Source organism: Artemia sp. Qi Xiang Cuo, chromosome 18 (genome assembly GCF_049724085.1).
Source record: "Artemia sp. Qi Xiang Cuo chromosome 18, ASM4972408v1, whole genome shotgun sequence".
NCBI lineage: Eukaryota > Metazoa > Arthropoda > Branchiopoda > Anostraca > Artemiidae > Artemia > Artemia sp. Qi Xiang Cuo.
The window spans coordinates 14,065,777-14,087,779 of NC_142811.1; the positions used below are offsets into that span (position 1 = coordinate 14,065,777).

General features: G+C 35.0%; 1 protein-coding gene across 2 annotated transcripts in view; it reads right to left on the reverse strand.

The window, feature by feature from the left end:
- Positions 1-22,003, reverse strand: part of LOC148941226 (fatty-acid amide hydrolase 2) — a 322,168-nt gene that overhangs the window by 59,861 nt on the left and 240,304 nt on the right. Inside the window, exon 7 of one of the 2 annotated variants that reach the window (XM_089104464.1) lies at positions 11,201-11,302. In XM_089104464.1, coding sequence (XP_088960590.1) covers positions 11,201-11,302 — 102 coding nt within the window. Of the gene's footprint in view, positions 1-11,200; positions 11,312-22,003 lie in introns of both variants that reach the window. The other variant, XM_089104463.1, reaches the window with a different exon arrangement.

Here is a 22,003-nt window from a genome sequence, read left to right on the forward strand (position 1 = left end):
ATTGACATGAGAAAGAGAGAGTACCGACTCTGCTAATGTACCAAAATGGCACTTCTACACAGGGACGTACGCAGGGGGGCCTCCGGGCCCGCCCCTCCCCCCGAAATCTCACGATTTTTTTCATTTTCCCATAAATTTCTGATTTTTCTTACAGAATAATGGGTTTGAAGGATTTGGCCCCCCCCCGAAACAAATTCCTGCGTGCGTGCCTGCTTCTACATGCCACAACAACTTTAAACTTGTGTGATAATTGAGAACAATTGGTGCACAAATTTTTCCAACTATGAACGGGCGTGGAGAATAAGGGTTAAACACGTACAGCTTAATTTTTTTTTTTTTTTTATACGCGAGTCCGAACAGTCCTTAAGTGGTTGCGCGACAGGCATAATAATAATACAACGTAGTGACGCAGGTCTTCAATTATTAATAAAGTTTTTATGTGGCAAAAAATCAGTGATAGACATGGAATCAAGTTGTACTTATCAACGAATAGATAAGACACAATTAACTGGTCTTATGTTTTGAGAAAAGGTAAAAAGGTATTGAGAAAGTTTGTTGATCATCAGGAATGCGGGGTTACAAACATGTTCTAATTCATGTTCGAAAAAATTAAATGAATATAAAGTTGTCGTCACATAAGCGGTTGCGAAGCAGCTATAATAATAATGCAATGTTGTGACGTAGCTTTTCAATTATTTTAATAGTGTGCTTGTAGTAAGAACTCGGTGATAGACATGGAGTCAAACTGAATTTATCAACGAATACATAGGATACTATTAACTTATGTTTTGAGAAAAGGTAAAAAGGTATTGAGAAAGTTTGTTGATCATCAGGAATGCGGGGTTACAAACATGTTCTAATTCATGTCCGAAAAATTTAAATGAGTATAAAGTTGTCGTCATAAAAGCGGTTGCGAAGCAGCTATAATAATAATGCAACGTTATGACGTAGTTTTTCAATTATTTTAATAGTGTCCTTGTGGTGAAAACTCGGTGATAGACATTGAGTCAAACTGTATTTATCAACAAATGCATAGGATACTATTAACTTATGTTTTGAAAAAAGGTAAAAAGGTATTGAGAAAGTTTGTTGATCATCAGGAATGAGGGGTTACAACTATGTTCTAATTCGTGTCCAAAAAAATTAAATGAGTATAAAGTTGTCGTCATAAAAGCGGTTGCGAAGCAGCTATAATACTAATGCAACGTTATGACGTAGTTTTTCAATTATTTTAATAGTGTCCTTGTGGTGAAAACTCGGTGATAGACATGGAGTCAAACTGTATTTATCAACAAATGCATAGGATACTATTAACTTATGTTTTGAAAAAAGGTAAAAAGGTATTGAGAAAGTTTGTTGATCATCAGGAATGAGGGGTTACAACTATGTGCTAATTCGTGTCCAAAAAAATTAAATGAGTATAAAGTTGTCGTCATATAAGCGGTTGCGAAGCAGCTATAATAATAATGCAACGTTGTGACGTAGTTTTTCAATTATTTTAATAGTGTCCTTGTGGTGAAAACTCGGTGATAGACATGGAGTCAAACTGTATTTATCAACAAATGCATAGGATACTATTAACTTATGTTTTGAGAAAAGGTAAAAAGGTATTGAGAAAGTTTGTTGATCATCAGGAATGAGGGGTTACAACTATGTGCTAATTCGTGTCCAAAACAATTAAATGAGTATAAAGTTGTCGTCATATAAGCGGTTGCGAAGCAGCTATAATAATAATGCAACGTTATGACGTAGTTTTTCAATTATTTTAATAGTGTCCTTGTGCTGAAAACTCGGTGATAGACATGGAGTCAAACTGTATTTAACAACAAATGCATAGGATACTATTAACTTATGTTTTGAAAAAAGGTAAAAAGGTATTGAGAAAGTTTGTAGATCATCAGGAATGAGGGGTTACAACTATGTGCTAATTCGTGTCCAAAACAATTAAATGAGTATAAAGTTGTCGTCATAAAAGCGGTTGCGAAGCAGCTATAATAATAATGCAACGTTATGACGTAGTTTTTCAATTATTTTAATAGCGTCCTTGTGGTGAAAACTCGGTGATAGACATGGAGTCAAACTGAATTTACCAACGAATACATAGGATACTATTAACTTATGTTTTGAGAAAGGGTAAAAAGGTATTGAGAAAGTTTGTTGATCATCAGGAATGCGGGGTTACAAACATGTTCTAATTCATGTCCGAAAAATTTAAATGAGCATAAAGTTGTCGTCATAAAAAGCGGTTGCAAAGCAGCTATAATAATAATGCAACGTTATGACGTAGTTTTTCAATTATTTTAATAGTGTCCTTGTGGTGAAAACTCGGTGATAGACATGGAGTCAAACTGTATTTATCAACAAATGCATAGGATACTATTAACTTATGTTTTGAAAAAAGGTAAAAAGGTATTGAGAAATTTTGTAGATCATCAGGAATGAGGGGTTACAACTATGTGCTAATTCGTGTCCAAAACAATTAAATGAGTATAAAGTTGTCGTCATAAAAGCGGTTGCGAAGCAGCTATAATACTAATGCAACGTTATGACGTAGTTTTTCAATTATTTTAATAGTGTCCTTGTGCTGAAAACTCGGTGATAGACATGGAGTCAAACTGTATTTATCAACAAATGCATAGGATACTATTAACTTATGTTTTGAGAAAAGGTAAAAAGGTATTGAGAAAGTTTGTAGATCATCAGGAATGAGGGGTTACAACTATGTGCTAATTCGTGTCCAAAAAAATAAAATGAGTATAAAGTTGTCGTCACATAAGCGGTTGCGAAGCAGCTATAATAATAATGCAACGTTGTGACGTAGCTTTTTTTAATAGTGTGCTTGTAGTAAGAAATGGTGATAGACATGGAGTCAAACTGTATTTATCAACGAATACATAGGATACTATTAACTTATGTTTTGAGAAAAGGTAAAAAGGTATTGAGAAAGTTTGTTGATCATCAGGAATGCGGGGTTACAAACATGTTCTAATTCATGTCCGAAAAATTTAAATGAGTATAAAGTTGTCGTCATAAAAGCGGTTGCGAAGCAGCTATAATAATAATGCAACGTTATGACGTAGTTTTTCAATTATTTTAATAGTGTCCTTGTGGTGAAAACTCGGTGATAGACATGGAGTCAAACTGTATTTATCAACAAATGCATAGGATACTATTAACTTATGTTTTGAGAAAAGGTAAAAAGGTATTGAGAAAGTTTGTAGATCATCAGGAATGAGGGGTTACAACTATGTGCTAATTCGTGTCCAAAAAAATTAAATGAGTATAAAGTTGTCGTCATATAAGCGGTTGCGAAGCAGCTATAATAATAATGCAACGTTATGACGTAGTTTTTCAATTATTTTAATAGTGTCCTTGTGCTGAAAACTCGGTGATAGACATGGAGTCAAACTGTATTTATCAACAAATGCATAGGATACTATTAACTTATGTTTTGAGAAAAGGTAAAAAGGTATTGAGAAAGTTTGTTGATCATCAGGAATGAGGGGTTACAACTATGTGCTAATTCGTGTCCAAAAAAATTAAATGAGTATAAAGTTGTCGTCACATAAGCGGTTGCGAAGCAGCTATAATAATAATGCAACGTTGTGACGTAGCTTTTTTTAATAGTGTGCTTGTAGTAAGAAATGGTGATAGACATGGAGTCAAACTGAATTTACCAACGAATACATAGGATACTATTAACTTATGTTTTGAGAAAAGGTAAAAAGGTATTGAGAAAGTTTGTTGATCATCAGGAATGCGGGGTTACAAACATGTTCTAATTCATGTCCGAAAAATTTAAATGAGTATAAAGTTGTCGTCATAAAAGCGGTTGCGAAGCAGCTATAATAATAATGCAACGTTATGACGTAGTTTTTCAATTATTTTAATAGTGTCCTTGTGCTGAAAACTCGGTGATAGACATGGAGTCAAACTGTATTTATCAACAAATGCATAGGATACTATTAACTTATGTTTTGAGAAAAGGTAAAAAGGTATTGAGAAAGTTTGTTGATCATCAGGAATGAGGGGTTACAACTATGTGCTAATTCGTGTCCAAAAAAATTAAATGAGTATAAAGTTGTCATCATATAAGCGGTTGCGAAGCAGCTATAATAATAATGCAACGTTGTGACGTAGTTTTTCAATTATTTTAATAGTGTGCTTGTAGTAAGACGTCGGTGAAAGACATAAGAGTCAAACCGTATTTAACAACGAATGCATGGAAACGATTAATTGGTATCATGTTTTGAGGCAAAGTAATGTAGCCTTAATTTTTATATGCTGCAATTCTAATTAAAAGAATTTAAACAGTGAGACTGCGTTAGAAATAGCAACAATTTCATAGTTTCCAGTAAAGATTATCGAATTCCCAAAAGTAAAAGGATTTTATGGCATTTAATAGTTTCGACCACTAAACTTTACAGCCCAGGCACTAACAGGCTTCAAAGTTTCGTTACTCGATTATTTTTCTTTATAAAAAAATATTTAAAATTTATTATGGGTTGTTTTAAGTTTTGGGAAAGCATTTATTTCTAATCTATCAACTTTTGCAATTGGATAAAATTCATAAAACATATTATTTCCAAATTTAGCACCGCTTACTGCGCGGTAGATTCAAGGACAAGATCATACCTAATGAACAGTATTGAATGTTACGTATAAAATGAAATGAATGAGATTATTTTTTTTAAATTGAACCATATTAAAGACTCACTACGGTCATGTTGAGTCTCATCATAGTCCTTGTGCTATCTCCAAATACTATCTCCAAATGCCCTTGGAGATAGCATTTTATACACCATTTAAACTATTAACAAATCAAAATTTACGAAGTAATTAAGCAATTAAGTAATTAAGTAATTAAGAAATGACTGAACATTTCTTTTGTCTTTATGAGCTGCACCATTTCTAAAGTGAACACATTAATATATATATTATAATATTATCAAGGCAGAGAGAATTCACTAGACTTAAAATACAACACAATTTTAAGCCATAAAATATCAGGTGAGATACATATTCAGGAAAACAGGATTTAATATTAGAAATTCAATAAGAAAGATTATCTCAAGTTTTCAATATGATTTTCTTCGGCAATAACTTACACCAGAATTGTCAATGCACTTCAATACATACATATAGCACATTGTACAGTGGTACACTACGCATGTAAAACTTTCTAGTGGGAATTTCTCGGGAATAATTGAGCAAAAACCTCAACTGCGAGTAGAAAAGCAATTTCGCTATTTGTAGTTTCACATTAAGCAGAGACCCAAAATGCTTTCAGTGAGCCTTAAGGTGGAAAATGGGACGGATAAAACAAAAAAGGAAAGAGAGAAAGTAAGAAAAACAGGAAAGAGAAGAAAAAAGAGAGAGAAGAGAATGGAACTGAATTTGAAAAAAAAAACAAGAAATATATAGATATTTAACAAAATCCACAGTATTTTACACACGAAAACGACCAAATACTTCAACTTAGTCTCCTTCGTAAGGCTCTATGGCCAGGAAAAACAGCGGAGAAACAAAACGAAAAATCAAACAAATACATCCATCAAACATTTTTTAAATAATTCACTCACAATACTAACCCAAACGATACCCCCCCCCCAAAAAAAAGTCCAAGCCAGGCAGGGGATTAGTACATGATTCCATCTACACAAATAAACAGCAGACCCAATCCGGAGAAATGAATTCCTCGGAAAACCGGAGAAAACTTAGTTATTAGCCAGAAATTCCCTAACATACTTATGGAAGTTACCAAACGGGTGTCAGCCCCGGGCAGACTCCAGGAGAGTGTTCCAAATCATGTTACAAGCCATCTCTCGTCGTATTAATGGAGTATAAGGTATCTGTAAATTATTGTAAGTGCGGAATTAATAATTCGATTGCTCAGAAACAAAAGATATGTCACTACATAGGGCAGCAGGAAGCTGGCCATGTAACCTCAAAAAATTTAAAGAAGCACAAGACAGAAAATAGAGAGATCTCAAGTCAAGCAAGGGTTTAAATAGGGAAGAGTTAGTATCCTGTATGAGAGTCCTTGCTTTATCATATAATTTTGAAAGTAACTTCAGTGATGAGGAAAAACTTGACATACAAATAATAGAACAGTATAAAACATAAGCCTGAACTAGGCTGCAGAATAGGATTCTAAGAATTGACCCTGGAAAAATGTGTTTCAGTTTTTTAAGGATCTCGAGGCTTCTGGAAACTTTAATCTTAATAGGGTCAATATGATGCTTGAAGGAAAGATTACCATCAAGCAAGATGCCTGAGAATTGAACGCATCTAACCTTAGGTCTATTAAGGGAACCCTTCGATACGTGAATTTCATTTAAACCAGAGCAAGCCCTTGAAACTCTTGAGAAAATAAGAAAAAATGACTTTACAATGTTTAAGGCAAGATAATTAACATCAAACCACTGAACATCTCTTTCAAAAAGGGTAATCATGTTTAAACGGATATCAGATTCAATTCTACCAGCTGTGCCAAGAGTAAGGTCATGCGCAAAAGCAACATGAGTATCGAAGGAGGACCAACTCTTGTCACAATTAGTCACAATCACATCACAATCTTGTCACAATCACAATGCAGATTGACAAAGACGACAACAAGTGGTAGGTTTTAGATTTTTAACCACAATTATGAGGTCATTAACAGAAATTAAAAAGAGTATCGGCCCAATCACAGATCCTTGTGGAACGCCAAACTCTATTTCAGACGAGTTCAACCGAGATAACTCGACCAGATAAATATGATAGAAGCCAAGAATAAGTACTCCCTCGTATTCCAATATGGGATAATTTAAAAAGAAGAATCTTGTGTGTTATTGAATCATATGCTTTTCGTACGTCGAGGAAAAGGGCAGAAGCTATCAGACCAGAGTCAAGAGATATATGAAAAGAATTCAACAGATTCGCACATGCATGCTCAGTTGAGTGCTTTGCCCTAAAACCAAACTGGGTATTATGAAAAAAATATTTAGAATTCAGAAAATCAAGAAGTCGAGAAAGCTTTTTCAAAAATTTTACTAAACACCGATAAGAGAGATATAGGAAGATAACTAGCGGGGTCATTTCGTAAACAACCTTAAAAAAGAATAATAATAAAAAAGAAAAGAAAGTACTGGTCCATTTTTGACCGTTACTGGGTACTTTCTTCCCAAATTTGGAACAAAAGCGCTACCAAGGGCATTACCAAGGGATTAAGCAAACTGGGTCACATCTTATTAACAGAAAAGAAGAAAAAATTGTTAAGTCGGTACTTGTAGTACCTCTCAAAAAAGGGGAAAACAGAGCCACAAATATGATATCGATCGAAATGTTGAAACAAAAGCGTAGCGCTATGGATTAATTGTTTTTTGGTTTTAGTTTGCAAAACAATCTTAATAGAGTTTTTAGGGGTAAACGGCGTCTAAATTACACAATAAAACTACTACTGCTAACAACTCAATGCAGCACCAAGCCGTTTGAGGCTAAGACAGATGTGCACACCCCTCCTCCACCTCAATCTATTCAAAGCTTCCCTCTTTACATCCTCTCAAGGAATTCCAGCTTCCTTTAAATCCTTTCTTATGACCTCTTTTCCCCGCTTCCGGAGATAATCTGCATTTCATTTGACCCTATATAGTTAATTAAAGGTGAATACTATTAAGAATTAAGGGGAAACTGTTTTTGCGCATAAAAGTTTTAGCTTCTTGAGTTCTTTTTCTATATAACAACTGTGTATGACAATACGGTTAACGGTTCTAAAAGATAAAAAGCAGCGAATTGATCGGACCTCTTCCAGTGAGAGACAGATATTTGATCAGTAATAGACAACATTCATTGCTGAATTTGAATAGCACAATTTTAAAAAGTGGGACTTTAATTATTAGTCACGTTTTATCAAATATACCTAGAGCAGAAAATCCCCCCGTTCGTGCGGTGAGGAAAAAACGATGGTTGATAATTATACTATTCTAAATACCGTCGTTTTATTGGAGACGGAGCCTCGAGAGTTTTATAGAAATTCAACAGAACAGCTCATATGGCCCTCTAATTGAAGAAGAAGAGTGTGCAAGCCATGTTACTAAAAACTACTAGTGGAAAAAGTGAGCTTTCCACAGTGTGCTATCCACTTTGTTTAAGATCGACATTTATGTCGAACCGATTGGCAAATTCTATTTATCTACATTTCCTCATGAGCTGAGTTGAAAGCACAACTGATTCAGAATGTTATTAGTTATCATACGGATTTAGGGCGCTCAAACTATGGTCCGTATACCACTGGTGGCGCATATACAATATTTTATTGGTAAAATTTTTATAGAAAAAATTTAAAACGAATATAAAAAATTCTTATTCTTTGATTATAAACAATCCAATAAGCATGTATTGATTTTTAATAGCGAAATGTTGTTATGGTGGTATATATTTGTTTACTTCGCATCTATGTGGTAGAAAATTTGAAAAGATCGGGAATCCCTGATATATAGTAGTAATAGCAGTTTATTATAAAAAAAAAAACAAGAAAAAAAGAGACAAAATCAGTCGGTAGCACATCAAAAGCGTTGCTTGCAAGGGTATGCTACTAACAAAAAAGAAAAAAAAATAAAAGAAAAAAAATTAACCAAAAACAACAAACAATAAAAAAAAAAACAAAAAAAAATCAAAAAACAAAAACAAAAAACTAACAATTATAATTTTTAATAAGCAGAAGGGTGAAACCGTGTACCGATAAAAAAACACACATGAACAATTCATACACAATAAATAACATAATATCATGATCCTGAAGCAAAAAAAAAAAAAAAAAAAAAAAACCAGCAGCCCCACATGTAGCTCTGATTTAAAGTGACTAATGGTTAATTCCTTGGTACTTTGTATAAGCTGATTCCACAGCTTAGCCCCTCTATAAATAACTGAAAAACCCTTCCTACTTGTAACTAGGCTAGGAACCTCAATATCTCCACTTGTCTGAGTTCCGTGACAATGAACGTTGGACCTTTGTCGAAAAAGTCCTGTAAAAACTATAGCATTTCTTAAAGCTTGATTTTTCTCCAATTACTTTTTTATGGAAATAAAAGCAGTAGTGACCTCATTACATGGTTTAATGATGACCTCGAAAAAAAAGAAACAGAATTTAGGGAGGGAAAACAGCCAACCTCACTTATAGAATGGTTTCTTTTTCTTAGGTTTCATGGTCACTATTTGATATTATTCTGAGAGAACTTTATTTTTTAATCAGTTTGTGTTCGTTTTTGTTTCACATTAAGTGACTGCTGAAAATATGAGCGCGGCTGCAACCCCCCTTAGCCCCCTTCCCCTCCATCTTAACGATAAAGTTCAAATTTATTGCTTTGAGAATGTAAGGGCTTATTTAGGTATCTTTGCTTTGCATGACGAAGTACAATTTTTCGACGTACTTATATGTCCTATTACCGCACTGATATTGCAATGTTTCAATTCATTCAGAAGAAGTAGAGATCGACAAGTTAAGTCTCGGCCTGATGATTTTTTATGTGGTACTGAATCTGATGTTGGGTCTACTAATGTGTAGTGTCAAAAATGTATAAAAAAGTATCAAAAATTTGTATCAAAATGTGTAGTATCAAAAACATATAAAAAAGTATCAAAAATGTGAGCCGTTTTTCGTCTCAAAAAGAAACATTCAAGAAGTGTTGATCAGTTATGTGGGTTACACTTAAAACATGCAAGCGACAAGACCAGAATCCACTTTTAACTACTCTATTTTCAATACCCGTGCTGCACCGAAATTTTTTGTATTGGTTCGCTTACTCCAGTTGTCAAAGAAGGAAAAGACAGCAAACATAGATGTATTACTATATTATAATTATTATACTGCTATTTTACTATATCATAACTGTATCCTTATACTGTGTAAGCTACTAGAGCTGCTGGTAGTTGATGATCTAAACGCTGCATGCTTTACACCAGACAATCAGATGGGTTTTAAGGCTGGTCATAGTCGCAAATACATCCACTCTATCAATTCAAAAATTATCGTTGAAATGAAGAGAAACGATGACATCCTGATTCTGGCAGCATATGATGTTCCTCACACCTTCGAATCTAGCGTCTATCCTCAGCAGCTATTTTCTCCGAAAAGTCGAGGTGTTTTTAGCTCTGTTATGAGGGTATTCAAAAATATGTTCACGGCTCAAGGTCCTTATAAAAGTACAAACTTTAAATGGTTTATTATCAAGCAAAACTTCAGTTAGAGTGTGGAAAGGTGCCTGCCAAGGAGGTATAACGTCACCATTCCTTTATTACAATGCTGTTTTTAAAGCCCAGGAGAAAGTTACAATGAGTTACATACTTAGAGCTCTGGAACTTTCTCTCTTTAATTATGCTGATGATATTTAAACCTTAGCCGGAGAAACTGTCCGAGCTTAGTCGCGAACATGGAAAAATACATCTATCCTTCAATGCATCTAAGAGTGAGATTCATGTTTTTAGCCAGTCTCAGGCTACGACAGAAGGAGTACAGTTAGGATGAATGTTTCCCAATCTACAGGAATTAGGTATCTTGGCCTTCCAATCAGTTCCATTGTCAAATCCCTCCTGCTCCCTCCTGCTCCCTCCTGCTTGCGCATCTTGATGAAAAGCTACGAAAACATTTGGATTTCTCATTTTCTGCGAAGCGCGATACAGCAGACGCATACTAGCCAGAGTTTACAGCTCATTTGCTCTCCCGCACGTCATTGCTCGTCCCCTTTCTGCATCATCCTTATGTAGACTTACAGAAAAAAATATATAAGGTCTATGTAATTTAGGTATGCGAACTTTCTCTTGGAAATTTCCCCATGACCTAGAAACAGACACCTGATCGCCACTTATACTTTGGCTGAAGCCCTGGCTGCAGCTTAGAGTCACTGTGAAAGATTTTTTGAAAGCCTAGATCAGTCTTATTTGTGTTCTTATCTTTTATTTGTGTTATTATATGGATGTTGTATTTTTTTCTATTTTTCTTATTTACTCTATTGTAACACCCTCGAGTGTTTTAATGGGCAGTAAAAAATTTTATTCAGTCATTCAAAAGCAACTATTAAATGTCCAAAACATGGATTGCTTCTCAGATGAAGTGAAAAAAAATACAGCATCTTTTATTTATAAAATTGTAGAAGATGTGTATTACCAATAAGAGTAAGCAAATTTTGATGATTACTTTTCTAAGCAAATTCTGAAGACTTACTTTTCTAAGCGCCAACTCTTCTGACCAAGAATATGCTTCTTCAACTGCAAACATTTTTGTAGCCCAAATCTCAAACGAGCGAGACAACCCTTTGATTGATGCCTTAAAAAACTGAGTATTAGATTAAATCCTTTCAAAACAGTTAAAATAAATGATTTCAACGTAATTTAGCTTAAGGTAGGTATGGCAATGAATCTTCCTTACTTACTTAAGTTAGAATGGATATAATCTAACTCTCTAATTATGCCATAATTCGTCAGCCTAGATTCAGCAAAAGTTCTGAATGAGTCCCGTCAACCGCTTACAATTACAGTGAAGCCACAATAAGGCGGATAACGATAATTCAAATTTTACCTTCTACTTTTTGAGATTTTTAAATACTCGAAAAAAATTAATTAAACGAATATCTAGAATTTTGAAAAAAATCGTCAAACCAAAAACGTTTCTTCAACCAACTAATACGCTTGGACAAGCTTCTTCAACCAATTAAATACAAAAACAAGTTTTTTTTAATCTGGAAGTAAGGAACAACATTAAAACTTAAAACGAACAGAAATTATTACGTGTACAGGGGTTTGCTCCCTCATCAATGCCTTACTCTTCACGCTGAAACTTTTTAGTACTTCTTATTCTAAACAAACAGCCATTGAATTTCAAGAGTCGTTCTTAAAGAATTGGGACAAAAAGTCCGAGTCAAACTCAAAAGGAGCAGAAATTAACATAAGTTGGACGCAAAACCCCTATACCTTCCCAAGGCCAGAACAAAATTTGAACTTTACTGAAAAAATACAAATGAATGTGTATTGTCAGTTTAATATACACATACTGATATTTAGTAATCAAAATGTTGATATTATTTTATTTATCAAAGTTATAAAAGTAAAAAAATTTATATTTTTTTCAGTAAAGTTCAAATTTTGTTCTGGCCTTGGGAAGGTATAGGGGTTTTGCGCCCAACTTATGTTAATTTCTGCTCCTTTTGAGTTTGACTCGGTCAATTATTGTAATTTCTGTTCGTTTTGGGTTTCATTTATTTATCGATGCTGATTTGTGGTAGTTTCACACTTGGTAGATTATTTGATATATTTTTTTTAATCATTTTTTGTTTAATGAAGTTCTTTACTTTTCTTTGAAAAACTTGTTTTGTGGAAAAAGGTTTTTAAATTAATTTCTGTTCGTTTTATATTGACATAGTCTTTTCAGGGAAAAAGAAAAAATTACTTTAAATCTTTTTGTTTTTCAAGACTTTATAGTTTGGCCTGATATTTGTATGCTGGAGAAAAATTTTCAGCAATCTTTAGCAACATACACCCTTTTAAAAATCTGAACACAAACAGTACTGTTTAATTTAGTTTCATACCTCCTCTAGTTGACCTGAAATGGAAAACTTTATACCATTCGCAAAAAAATGTGTTTACTTTCTTTTATAGATTGGATACAATTACGATATTTTTATTTGGTTAAATTTTAAGAGCAGAAATGGGAGGGTTGGCATGGGAGGGTGGGGGTGGGAAGGTGAGAGTGAAAGGAGGATTAGTTGCCCTCAAATCACTTTGACTATTAAAAGAGCATCAGCCCTTTCTATTTTCAATCGAATGAGCCCTTTTCGAAGTTTCCACCACAACTCCTTCGATACGAAGTGCCCTGGTCTAAACAACAACAACAACAACAAATAATACATTATACCCACTTCGATCTTTATTATAAAAATGTCAAGCCTTCCAATCACTTTCGACTATTAAAAAGGGCACTGGGCCTTTCGATTTCCAATCGAATGAGCCCTTTTGGAAACGACAACGCTTTCTATAAACACCTTATATGCCCACAGAGCATATATCACATCCCTTACCCTAAGGTCTATTAGGGTGGTTGTCAATCTCTAAGACTGAATTTTCAGAACTTTCAACTACGTTAAACAATATGGTTATTTCAAAATTTTGGTTGGATGTGTTTGGGGAAATGGTGGGCGTGAAAGGGGTGGTAGTCGCTTTCCAATCACTTTCATCTATTAAGAATGGCCCTAGCCCTTTCAATTTCCAATCAAACGAGCCCTGTTGAAGTTTCTACTACAAAAGTTTCAATTAAAATCTTGTATGCCCCCAGGGCATAACTTACAACCCTTGCCCTGAGGGCTGCGAGGGATGTCATTCTCAAAGACCTAATTTCCAGAACTTTCTACTACGTTGAACAAAATGGCTATCTGAAAATTTTGATTGGATGTGTTTGGAGGAATGGTGGGCGTGAGAGAGGGGTTAGTTACCCTCCAATCACTTTGAACAATTAAAAAGGGCAATAGCCCTCTCAATTTCGAATTGAATGAGCCCCTTTTGAAGCTTTAAGACAACTCTATGTATAAAAACTTTATATGCCCTCAGGGCAGAACTTACAACCTTTGTCCTGAGGGCTCTGGGGGTGTTTGTCATCCTCAAATACATAATTTTCGGAACTTTCAACTACGTTGAACAAAATGACTATCCCTAAACTTTAACTGAATGTTTTTGAGAAAAGGGTGCGTGTGAGAGGGGGGTTAATTACTCTCCACTCACTTTCGATCATTAAAAAGGGCAAATTCAATTTCCAATCAAATGAGCCCTTTTTGAAATTTCTATAATAACTTTCTATATAAACTTTATATGCCCCCAGGGCATATTTTACAACCCTTGCACTAAGGGCTCTGCGGGGGTTATCATCCTAAAAGACCTAATTTCAAGAACTTTCAACTACGTTGAGCAAAATGGATATCTCAAAATTTTGATTGGATGTGTTTGGAAAAATGGTGGGCGTGAGATGGACGTTAGTCGCTATCCAATCACTATTAAAAAAGGCACCAGCCCTTTTAATTTCCAATTGAATGAGCCCTTTTGAAGTTTCTACGCTTTCAATAAAAACCTTATACGCCCCCAGGGCATAACTTACAACCCTTGCCCAAAGAGCTGTGGGGGGGAGGGGTTATCACCCTTAAAGACCTAATTTTCAAAACTTTCAACTGCGTTGAATAAAATGGGCATCTAAAATATTGATTGGATGTGTTTGGAGAAACGATGGGCGTGAGAGGGGGGTTAGTTGTCTTCAAATCACTTTCGACTATTAAAAAGGAAACTAGGCCTTTGAATTTCCAATTAAATGAGGCCTTTTTGAAGTTTCTACGACAAAGATTCCAATAAAAACCTTGTATGCCACCAGGGCATGACTTGTAACCATTGTTCTGAAGACTGTAGGTGGAGAGTTCCGCTCATAAGTATAATCTCCTGAACTTTGAACTGCGTGGAACAAAATGCTTATCTCAAAATCTTTATTGGATTTATTGGAGGGCTGTGGGGGGGGGGGGGGTGTAAACCTCAAAAACCTCATTTCCAGAACACAAAATTACGTTGAATAAATTGGCTATCTCAAAGTTTTGATTAGCTACGTTTGGGGAAAATGTGGGCATGAGAGGCGGTTTAGTTGCCCTCTAATCAATTTCGACTATTAAAAGGGCACTAGCCCTTTGAATTTCCAATCGAATGAGCCTTTTTTAAAGTTTCTACGACAACGCCTTCTATTAAAAACCTTATATGCCCCCAGGGCATAACTTAATACCTTTGCCCTAAGGACAGTGGGGGAGTGTCCTCAAAAACATGATTTCTATCTGAAAATCAACTACGCTGAACAAAATGGCTATCTCAAAATTATGATTGGTTGTGTTTCCGGAATTGGTGCGCGTGGAAGAGGTGTTAACGGCCTTTCGATCACTTTCCAGTATTAAAACGGGTACAAGCAACTCCAATTTCCAATTAAAAGAGCGCTTTTCGAGGTTTCTACGACAACTTCTTCGATATGAAGTGCCCTGCTCTAAAGGAAAAAACTAATAAATAATAAATTGTTCTTATATGCCCCCAGGGCATAACTTAAAACCCTTGCCCTAATGGTTGTGGGGGAGTGTCTCCCTCTTTACTTAGTCCCCGTTTCTTGTCTCGTTCTCGAGTGCCCCCGTTCTTTACTTAGGCAGCGCGATCGTGCTGCCTATGATTTGTACGACAACTTTCTATATAAACCTTATATGCCCCAAAGGGCATAACTTACAACCCTTGCACTGAGGGCTCTGAGGGGGTTATCATCCTAAAAGACCTAATTTCCAGAACGTTCAACTGCGTTGAACAAAATGTGTTTGGAAAATGGTGGGCGTGAGAGGGGCGTTAGTAGCTATCCAATCACTTTCAACTATTAAAAAAGGCACTAGCCCATTCAATTTCCAATTGATTGAGCCCTTTTGAAGTTTCTAAGACAGCAATTTCAATACAAACTTTATATGCCTAGGGGCATAACTTACAACCCTTGCACTGAGGGCTCTGAGGGGGCTATCATCCTAAAATTTTAATTCGATGTGTTTGGGAAAATGGTGGGCGTGAGAGGGGCGTTAGTCGCTATCCAATCACTTTCTACTATTGAAAAAGGCACTATCCCTTTCAATTTCCAATTGAATGAGCCCTTTTGAAGTTTCTACGACATCACATTCAATAAAAACTTTATATGCCCCCAGGGTATAACTTACAACCCTTGCCCTGAGGGCTGTGGGGGAAAGGTTGTCATCCTTAAAGACCTAATTTCCAAAACTTTCAACTACGTTGAATAAAATGGTTGTCTAAAATTTTGATTAGATGTTTTTTGAGAAAAGGTGGGCATGAGAGGGTGGTTATTTTCCATCAAATCACTTTTGACTATTAAAAAAGGTACTAGCCCTTTGAATTTCAAATCGAATGAGCCCTTTTTCAAGTTTTTACGACAAAGATTTCAATAAAAACCTTTATATTCCCCCAGGGCATAACTTATAATCCATGCCCTGAGGGTTGTGGGGGACTGTCCTCCTCAAAAATATATTATCTATCTGGAAATCAACTACGCTGAACAAAATGGCTATCTCAAATTTTTACTGGATGTGTTTGGGGGAATGATGGGCGTGGGGGGGCTAGTTACCCTCCAATCACTTTCGACTATTAATAAGGCACTAGAACTATCAATTTCCAATTGAATGAGCTCTCTTTGAAGTTTATACGACGGCCCCTTCTAAATGAAGTGTTCTGCTCTAAAGGAAAAAAAAATTATAAATAGTACATTGTGCCAATATCGTTCTTATATGTCCTCAGGGCATAACTTAAAACCCTTGCCCCGAAGGTTGTGGGGGAGTGTCCTCCTCAAAAACATATTTTTTATTTGGAAATCAAATACGCTGAACAAAATGGCTATCTCAAAATTTTGATTGGATATGTTTGGGGCAATGATGGGCGTGGGGGGGGGCAAGTTGCCCTCCAATCACTTTCGACTATTAAAAAGGGCACTAGCCACTCCAATTTCCAATTGAATGAGTCCTTTTTGAAGTTTCTACGACAACTCCTTCGATACGAATTGCCCGAGTATGGAGGAAAAAAAAAAACACATTGTGCCCAAATCGTTCTTTACTTAGGCAGCGCTAGCGCGCTACCTATGATTAATTTTTTTTGTTGTATTTTTTTAATAGTAGGCCTATTAATTTTTTTTAGTTTCGCCACTTTTTAGAAGTATATTTAAGAGTATTTGGCTCGATTCCAGCCTTTATGTGTTTCCATAAACTCCGATTCCAAAGATTCTTACATTTCCGACTCCACAGCCCTGAGCTATGGATGAAATTAATAATTAATAATGGATGAAATTGAAATGCGGAGCATTAAGGCGGACTGCATAATAGTAAGATATTGTATAAACATGCTCTTGTATGAGCCCTGACAACTCTTGAGATTAAACTTATCAATTATTTTTAATATTGTGTTTAACACTCTTAAACACTAACAATCAATTTTAATTTGTCACTTTGATCACAGTTCTTTATCCTGGGCGATGAAAAATGTGATTCAATGGTAAAAGATTTTCATTTTTTTTTATTTTTTTTTATATATATAAAGTTTCTCAAAAACCTTTCAATAGCATTGCTATACAGTGTAATTGCATCATCGATATTAATCAAAGCAAAAACTGTGCTAGGGGAAAGAGCCTTATTCAGATGATAAAATAAATAATTTCCAAATATTTCTACCGCAAGAACTTTTCTGCCGATAATTCTTTGCTTCAAACAAAGTCCCCTCCTGCGTCAAGTCATTAACACCAAAAAAAAGTGTGAACATACAGCAAAAGTCTAAAAAAAACATAATAACTTCCAAGAATATAATAACCTTTAATCACTTGTAAAAACTGACTTTAAGCTAGTCTTGTCTTTGGCTAATTAAAAACAAAAATGCTTCTGAGAACCTAAATTCCCTACGGCAATTAATTCCAGTCCCATATTCCCTTGAAGCTACTCCCTGAAAAACACCTTTTTATGCTTTCAAAATTAAATGCAAATAGGCTTTCCTAGAAAAAGATGGGAAAATTTTTCTTATAAGAAGATACATCCTTTTATCTTTATTTAAAATTCAAAGAGGCTTCCTTAACAAAAAAGGTATAATGTCAAACATATTAGTTATAATTCATTTAAAAAGCTTAACTCACTTACTTAGATAAAGCTTAAATGTATATTGACAAATTCTAAGTCAATCAAACAGAAATTATACGTTACAAACTAAATTCTTGTAATTTCAATATTATAATTTTATTATTATTATTATTAAATTATAGAAATTTAACATGTTGGTTTCTGGCGACTTGGTGCTGCAGTGAATTTTTGGTAGTTACAGTATATATATATATATATATATATATATATATATATATATATATATATATATATATATATATATATATATATATATATATATATATATATATATACATACTATATCTACCCTTACATTATCTACTTTTTATATCTACTATTTACACTATATCTACCTTTACAATATCCTTAGGCCTCAAGAAGCTGCTCATAATTCCAAAATTATCGTGATAAGTTTGGTGTATTTTGGATTAAAGTCGGTATCGGGGAAAACAAGATGTCAATATTTCGGTATCAGGGCAGTTCCAATGCGGTTGTCAAAACAGAGGCTATTTATTGCCTCTATTAGGAAAGGTAACACTTCAGTTTGAAAGCTTTTCAAAATTAATTGTTATGATAGATTTCCATTGTTAAAAACTATTTATTTATCTGAAGATGAGTAAAAAATTGCTTATCCAGAGATGATACATGAGGAAGAAGAAATATGCCCAAAATGGTTTCGATCAGTCGCATAAAACTATAATCGATGAAATAGCGGCACAGAGCAGTGCAATTTTGCCGGTTTTTACCAACATATCGGTCTTGTAAAAAATAAATAAATAAAAAATTAATAAAAAAACACTCACGAAAATTACAAGAAAGTTGGTTAAAAATGATTGCACCAATACCGTAACATTCTGATTATTGACACTTACAGTTCATCCCGATATAGTTCATTCGACGTAAATGGTCACACGATGGTTACAGCCCGTGAAAGCCTTCAACCCACACCCCACAACCAATCAAGCATGAAAAGACATTTTACTAGCAATAAACAAACAAGATTATTAAATAATATCATTGCAAAAAGACGATCACAGAAAAGCAAAATGCACGCAAAAGTTGGATACTATCTAGGAGTGAAAGATATATAAGCCTACATCAAGTAAACTGCATAAGAAAACGACCCTTGTCGTTCGAAAATCCTGACTAAGACATGAAGAACATTTTCTTGGAATTTCCAATGAACTTCATAAAAAAAAAATTCTGTAAAATAGCCAAAAGGCGATTCTCATCATTGAAATGTGCTACCATTCCTTTTTTCAATAACAATTTTCAAAACTTAACGGCGATGACACACGCTGAACAACCCCGATATTCTGCAAAGCCTGGTTTAGCCAATTCTCTAGCCGAGATAACATCCAAAAAATTTTGTGAAACCTTCCTTGCTGATCCACCAAGATCTTTACCATCTCTATTTCAAGGTTTTACAGTCCTGGATTCATCCCCATACACAGGAAACAAGTGTGTCGTAGCACTTCTAAAAATTAGCGGTTATCCAATGCATAGTGAACTATACAGACCTAAGATGGATCCCTTGTACGTCGAGATAAAACCAAGAACATATTATGTTCAAAGTAAGAACAATAATACATACAAGCATACACAGGTTAAAGTAAAAAGTGAGGCACTTAAGTTCCCACACATGGGCAGATAAACTGACATAAACTGGCAGTATAACCTGGAAACACATTAATGGTTCAAACTGCTTTATTTTTTACCGGTTCTAAAGTCCTGTCAATACTTAATATTTAAGAACTACCCTTTGGCGCCCAGTTTCATAAAAAAAACTCAATATTACCCACTCACGCACAAAGGTTTGGTAGGTATTTAGCTTCAAAGGAAGGATTAAGAAACGATCTAAAACTGACCCCATTTTAATGGTCAACTAAAATTATCAATTAATCAAAGTGGCTACTTATTTCCCAATCGAAGAGACTTCGCTGTCACCCTGAATTCATCATCAAGAAAGTTAATGAACTTCATCTCTCGGACCAAATTTCTCAGACGATATGTCTTTAAATGTTCAGCTCGATCAGATCCAATCCTCAAGTGCTAGAAAGCGGGAAACGATTCTTTGCATCCAAAACTTTTCTTCAATCCAGCTTGATCCTTCTACTAAGTTCCACATAATAACTGTTACCAAATATTTCTACTTGCTTTACGCTTTGGCCCCCAAAATCTCCTTGCAATGCCTCCATAGAGTCTAGAAGGTGGGCAGCAGTGGGGGTTGTGGCATTTCTAAAGAAAAATTCCTATCTATAAAGGCTTGAAATCACGTCAAAGATTATCTCCTATAAGCACATGCACTGCCTTTTGAGGAACTTCCTCTGCTTACAAAAACATAGAGACACTACTCGGTCTGGGTTCCTAAAGACGTACCAGAAAGAATTGTTTAAAAAAAAAAACTTGTCAGCGCTGCAATACCATCTGGAAGCATAATGAGGGGCTACTGTATCACAAACAGATATTGATTCCTTTAAGAGAGGGTTCAACAAATGCAAAAAAACTTTGCAATTAAATACAAAAAAAAAACTACTGGCACATCAGGCAGTTTTAGTCTCTCAACTATTACTACTACAACTAACAACTCACTACAGCACCAAGTCACTTAAAACCAACACAGCTACACATGCTCCTCCTCCATCACGATCTATTTCTAGCCTTCCTCTTTACACCCTTCCAAGAAGTTTCTATTTCTTTCAAATCCTTCTTTACAACCTCCTACCACCCAATTCAGGGACTCTTTTCATTTAGCAGCCTTTCTGTCGTTATAGCCCTACAAGTGGGACAGAACCACATATTGACAGCAGAATCTGCTCCATAAGCATTATCTTATTTTAAAGATGTTACTTGGTTGTATTCCACCTTCTGTCACAATTTAGCTTAAAGATAATGTCCGTTTCAATGAAGGTACACGCCATGCTACTTCCCCTTTTCTTCTTTATCTGTTTTTCTTCCTCTCCCTTTTTAAAACCCACATAACTCATGCTTAGTTATTGCTAGTCAAGCGCAATCCCTTTCTGCAAGATGGATAATATCATCTCAATATAGTTCAAATTTTTTCACACTAAATTTCATGTTTTCTTCCTCGTCTCTTTTTGTTTTATCCCGATTCCTTAATATCGAAGAATAAGAGGAATTTGTGATCTGTCCTCGTAAAACAATAAGATGAGACAGTTTTCAAGATTCAGCAGTATTACCATTAGTCTTCGCTTTTTTTTTGCATCCGCAGTCACTATGACGCTTGTTATGTTATCTTCTGTATTCAAATTTTCTGACGACTAAGGGATCTGATTTAGCGAAAGCCAGCGCTTTTTCAGAGATGGGTCTTATTTCCTGGCCTTGGACATGTTGAAAAGCAATCAATATTTGTTCAGAAGGGTTCATGGTAGCGAACTGCGAGCAAAGAGCGTGTCGTGCCGATAGTAACCGAAACTCTATAAAAAAGAATTTTGATAAAAAAAACTGGTATTTTTAATGATTCCAAATATGTAAAATGTCTTAAATTTAAAGGTAATTTGCGCAAGTAAATTTGTATATTATAGACAAAGGGCTCCCCCCCCCCCAAACAAAAAAGAGCCAATTTTGATGAAAATCTAACCTGAAGTTCTGGATGCCCAAGGAGCCCCAGAATGTTTAAGTCCGAAAATATAAAATACTTATTTTTCGTGTGATGGGTGTGCTTTTATTTGTTAACCTTTTGTTAGCTAATATGACCTCTTCCCCAGGTATAATATATATATTGACCGAACAAAAAACCTTTATGGCATTTCACAACCCATTCCCCACCATACTTTTTAGTGTAGTGTAATTTTTCAGGGTTGATCAGAACTATCATCCCCTATGTTACAAATAGTTGTAACTTAAAAAGAATAATAATAATGGTCCCCTGTCTTTTCATGTGGCGATTGACCATCAGAGCAAGCTTTACAGTTTCGCCTCCCAAGTGTCCTTTGTGGCCTCGGAACAGTAGCAAATATGTGGCGTTGAATGGCAACCAAGGTTTTTTTAATCAATCTTCCAACTTAATGATGAGCTAATGATGAGCGAACGAATTTTTTTTCAAAATTTCAAGCTCAGAAATCCCCAAACTCAAAATTTTAAACTCAGAATAGACTCAGAAATCCTCTGAACATAGACTATAAGTTTGAAGAGGGGTAGCACAAAAGTTGATGATTTCACTTAAGTTCAGAGGTAAAATTTCCACCATAGCATTTTTGCTCTATCTTATTGCTGTATCTTAAAGAACTGTATCTTTTAATTATAATATTAGATAATCTGTTAATCTACTTAAGACAATCTGACAAGATAATCTTCTA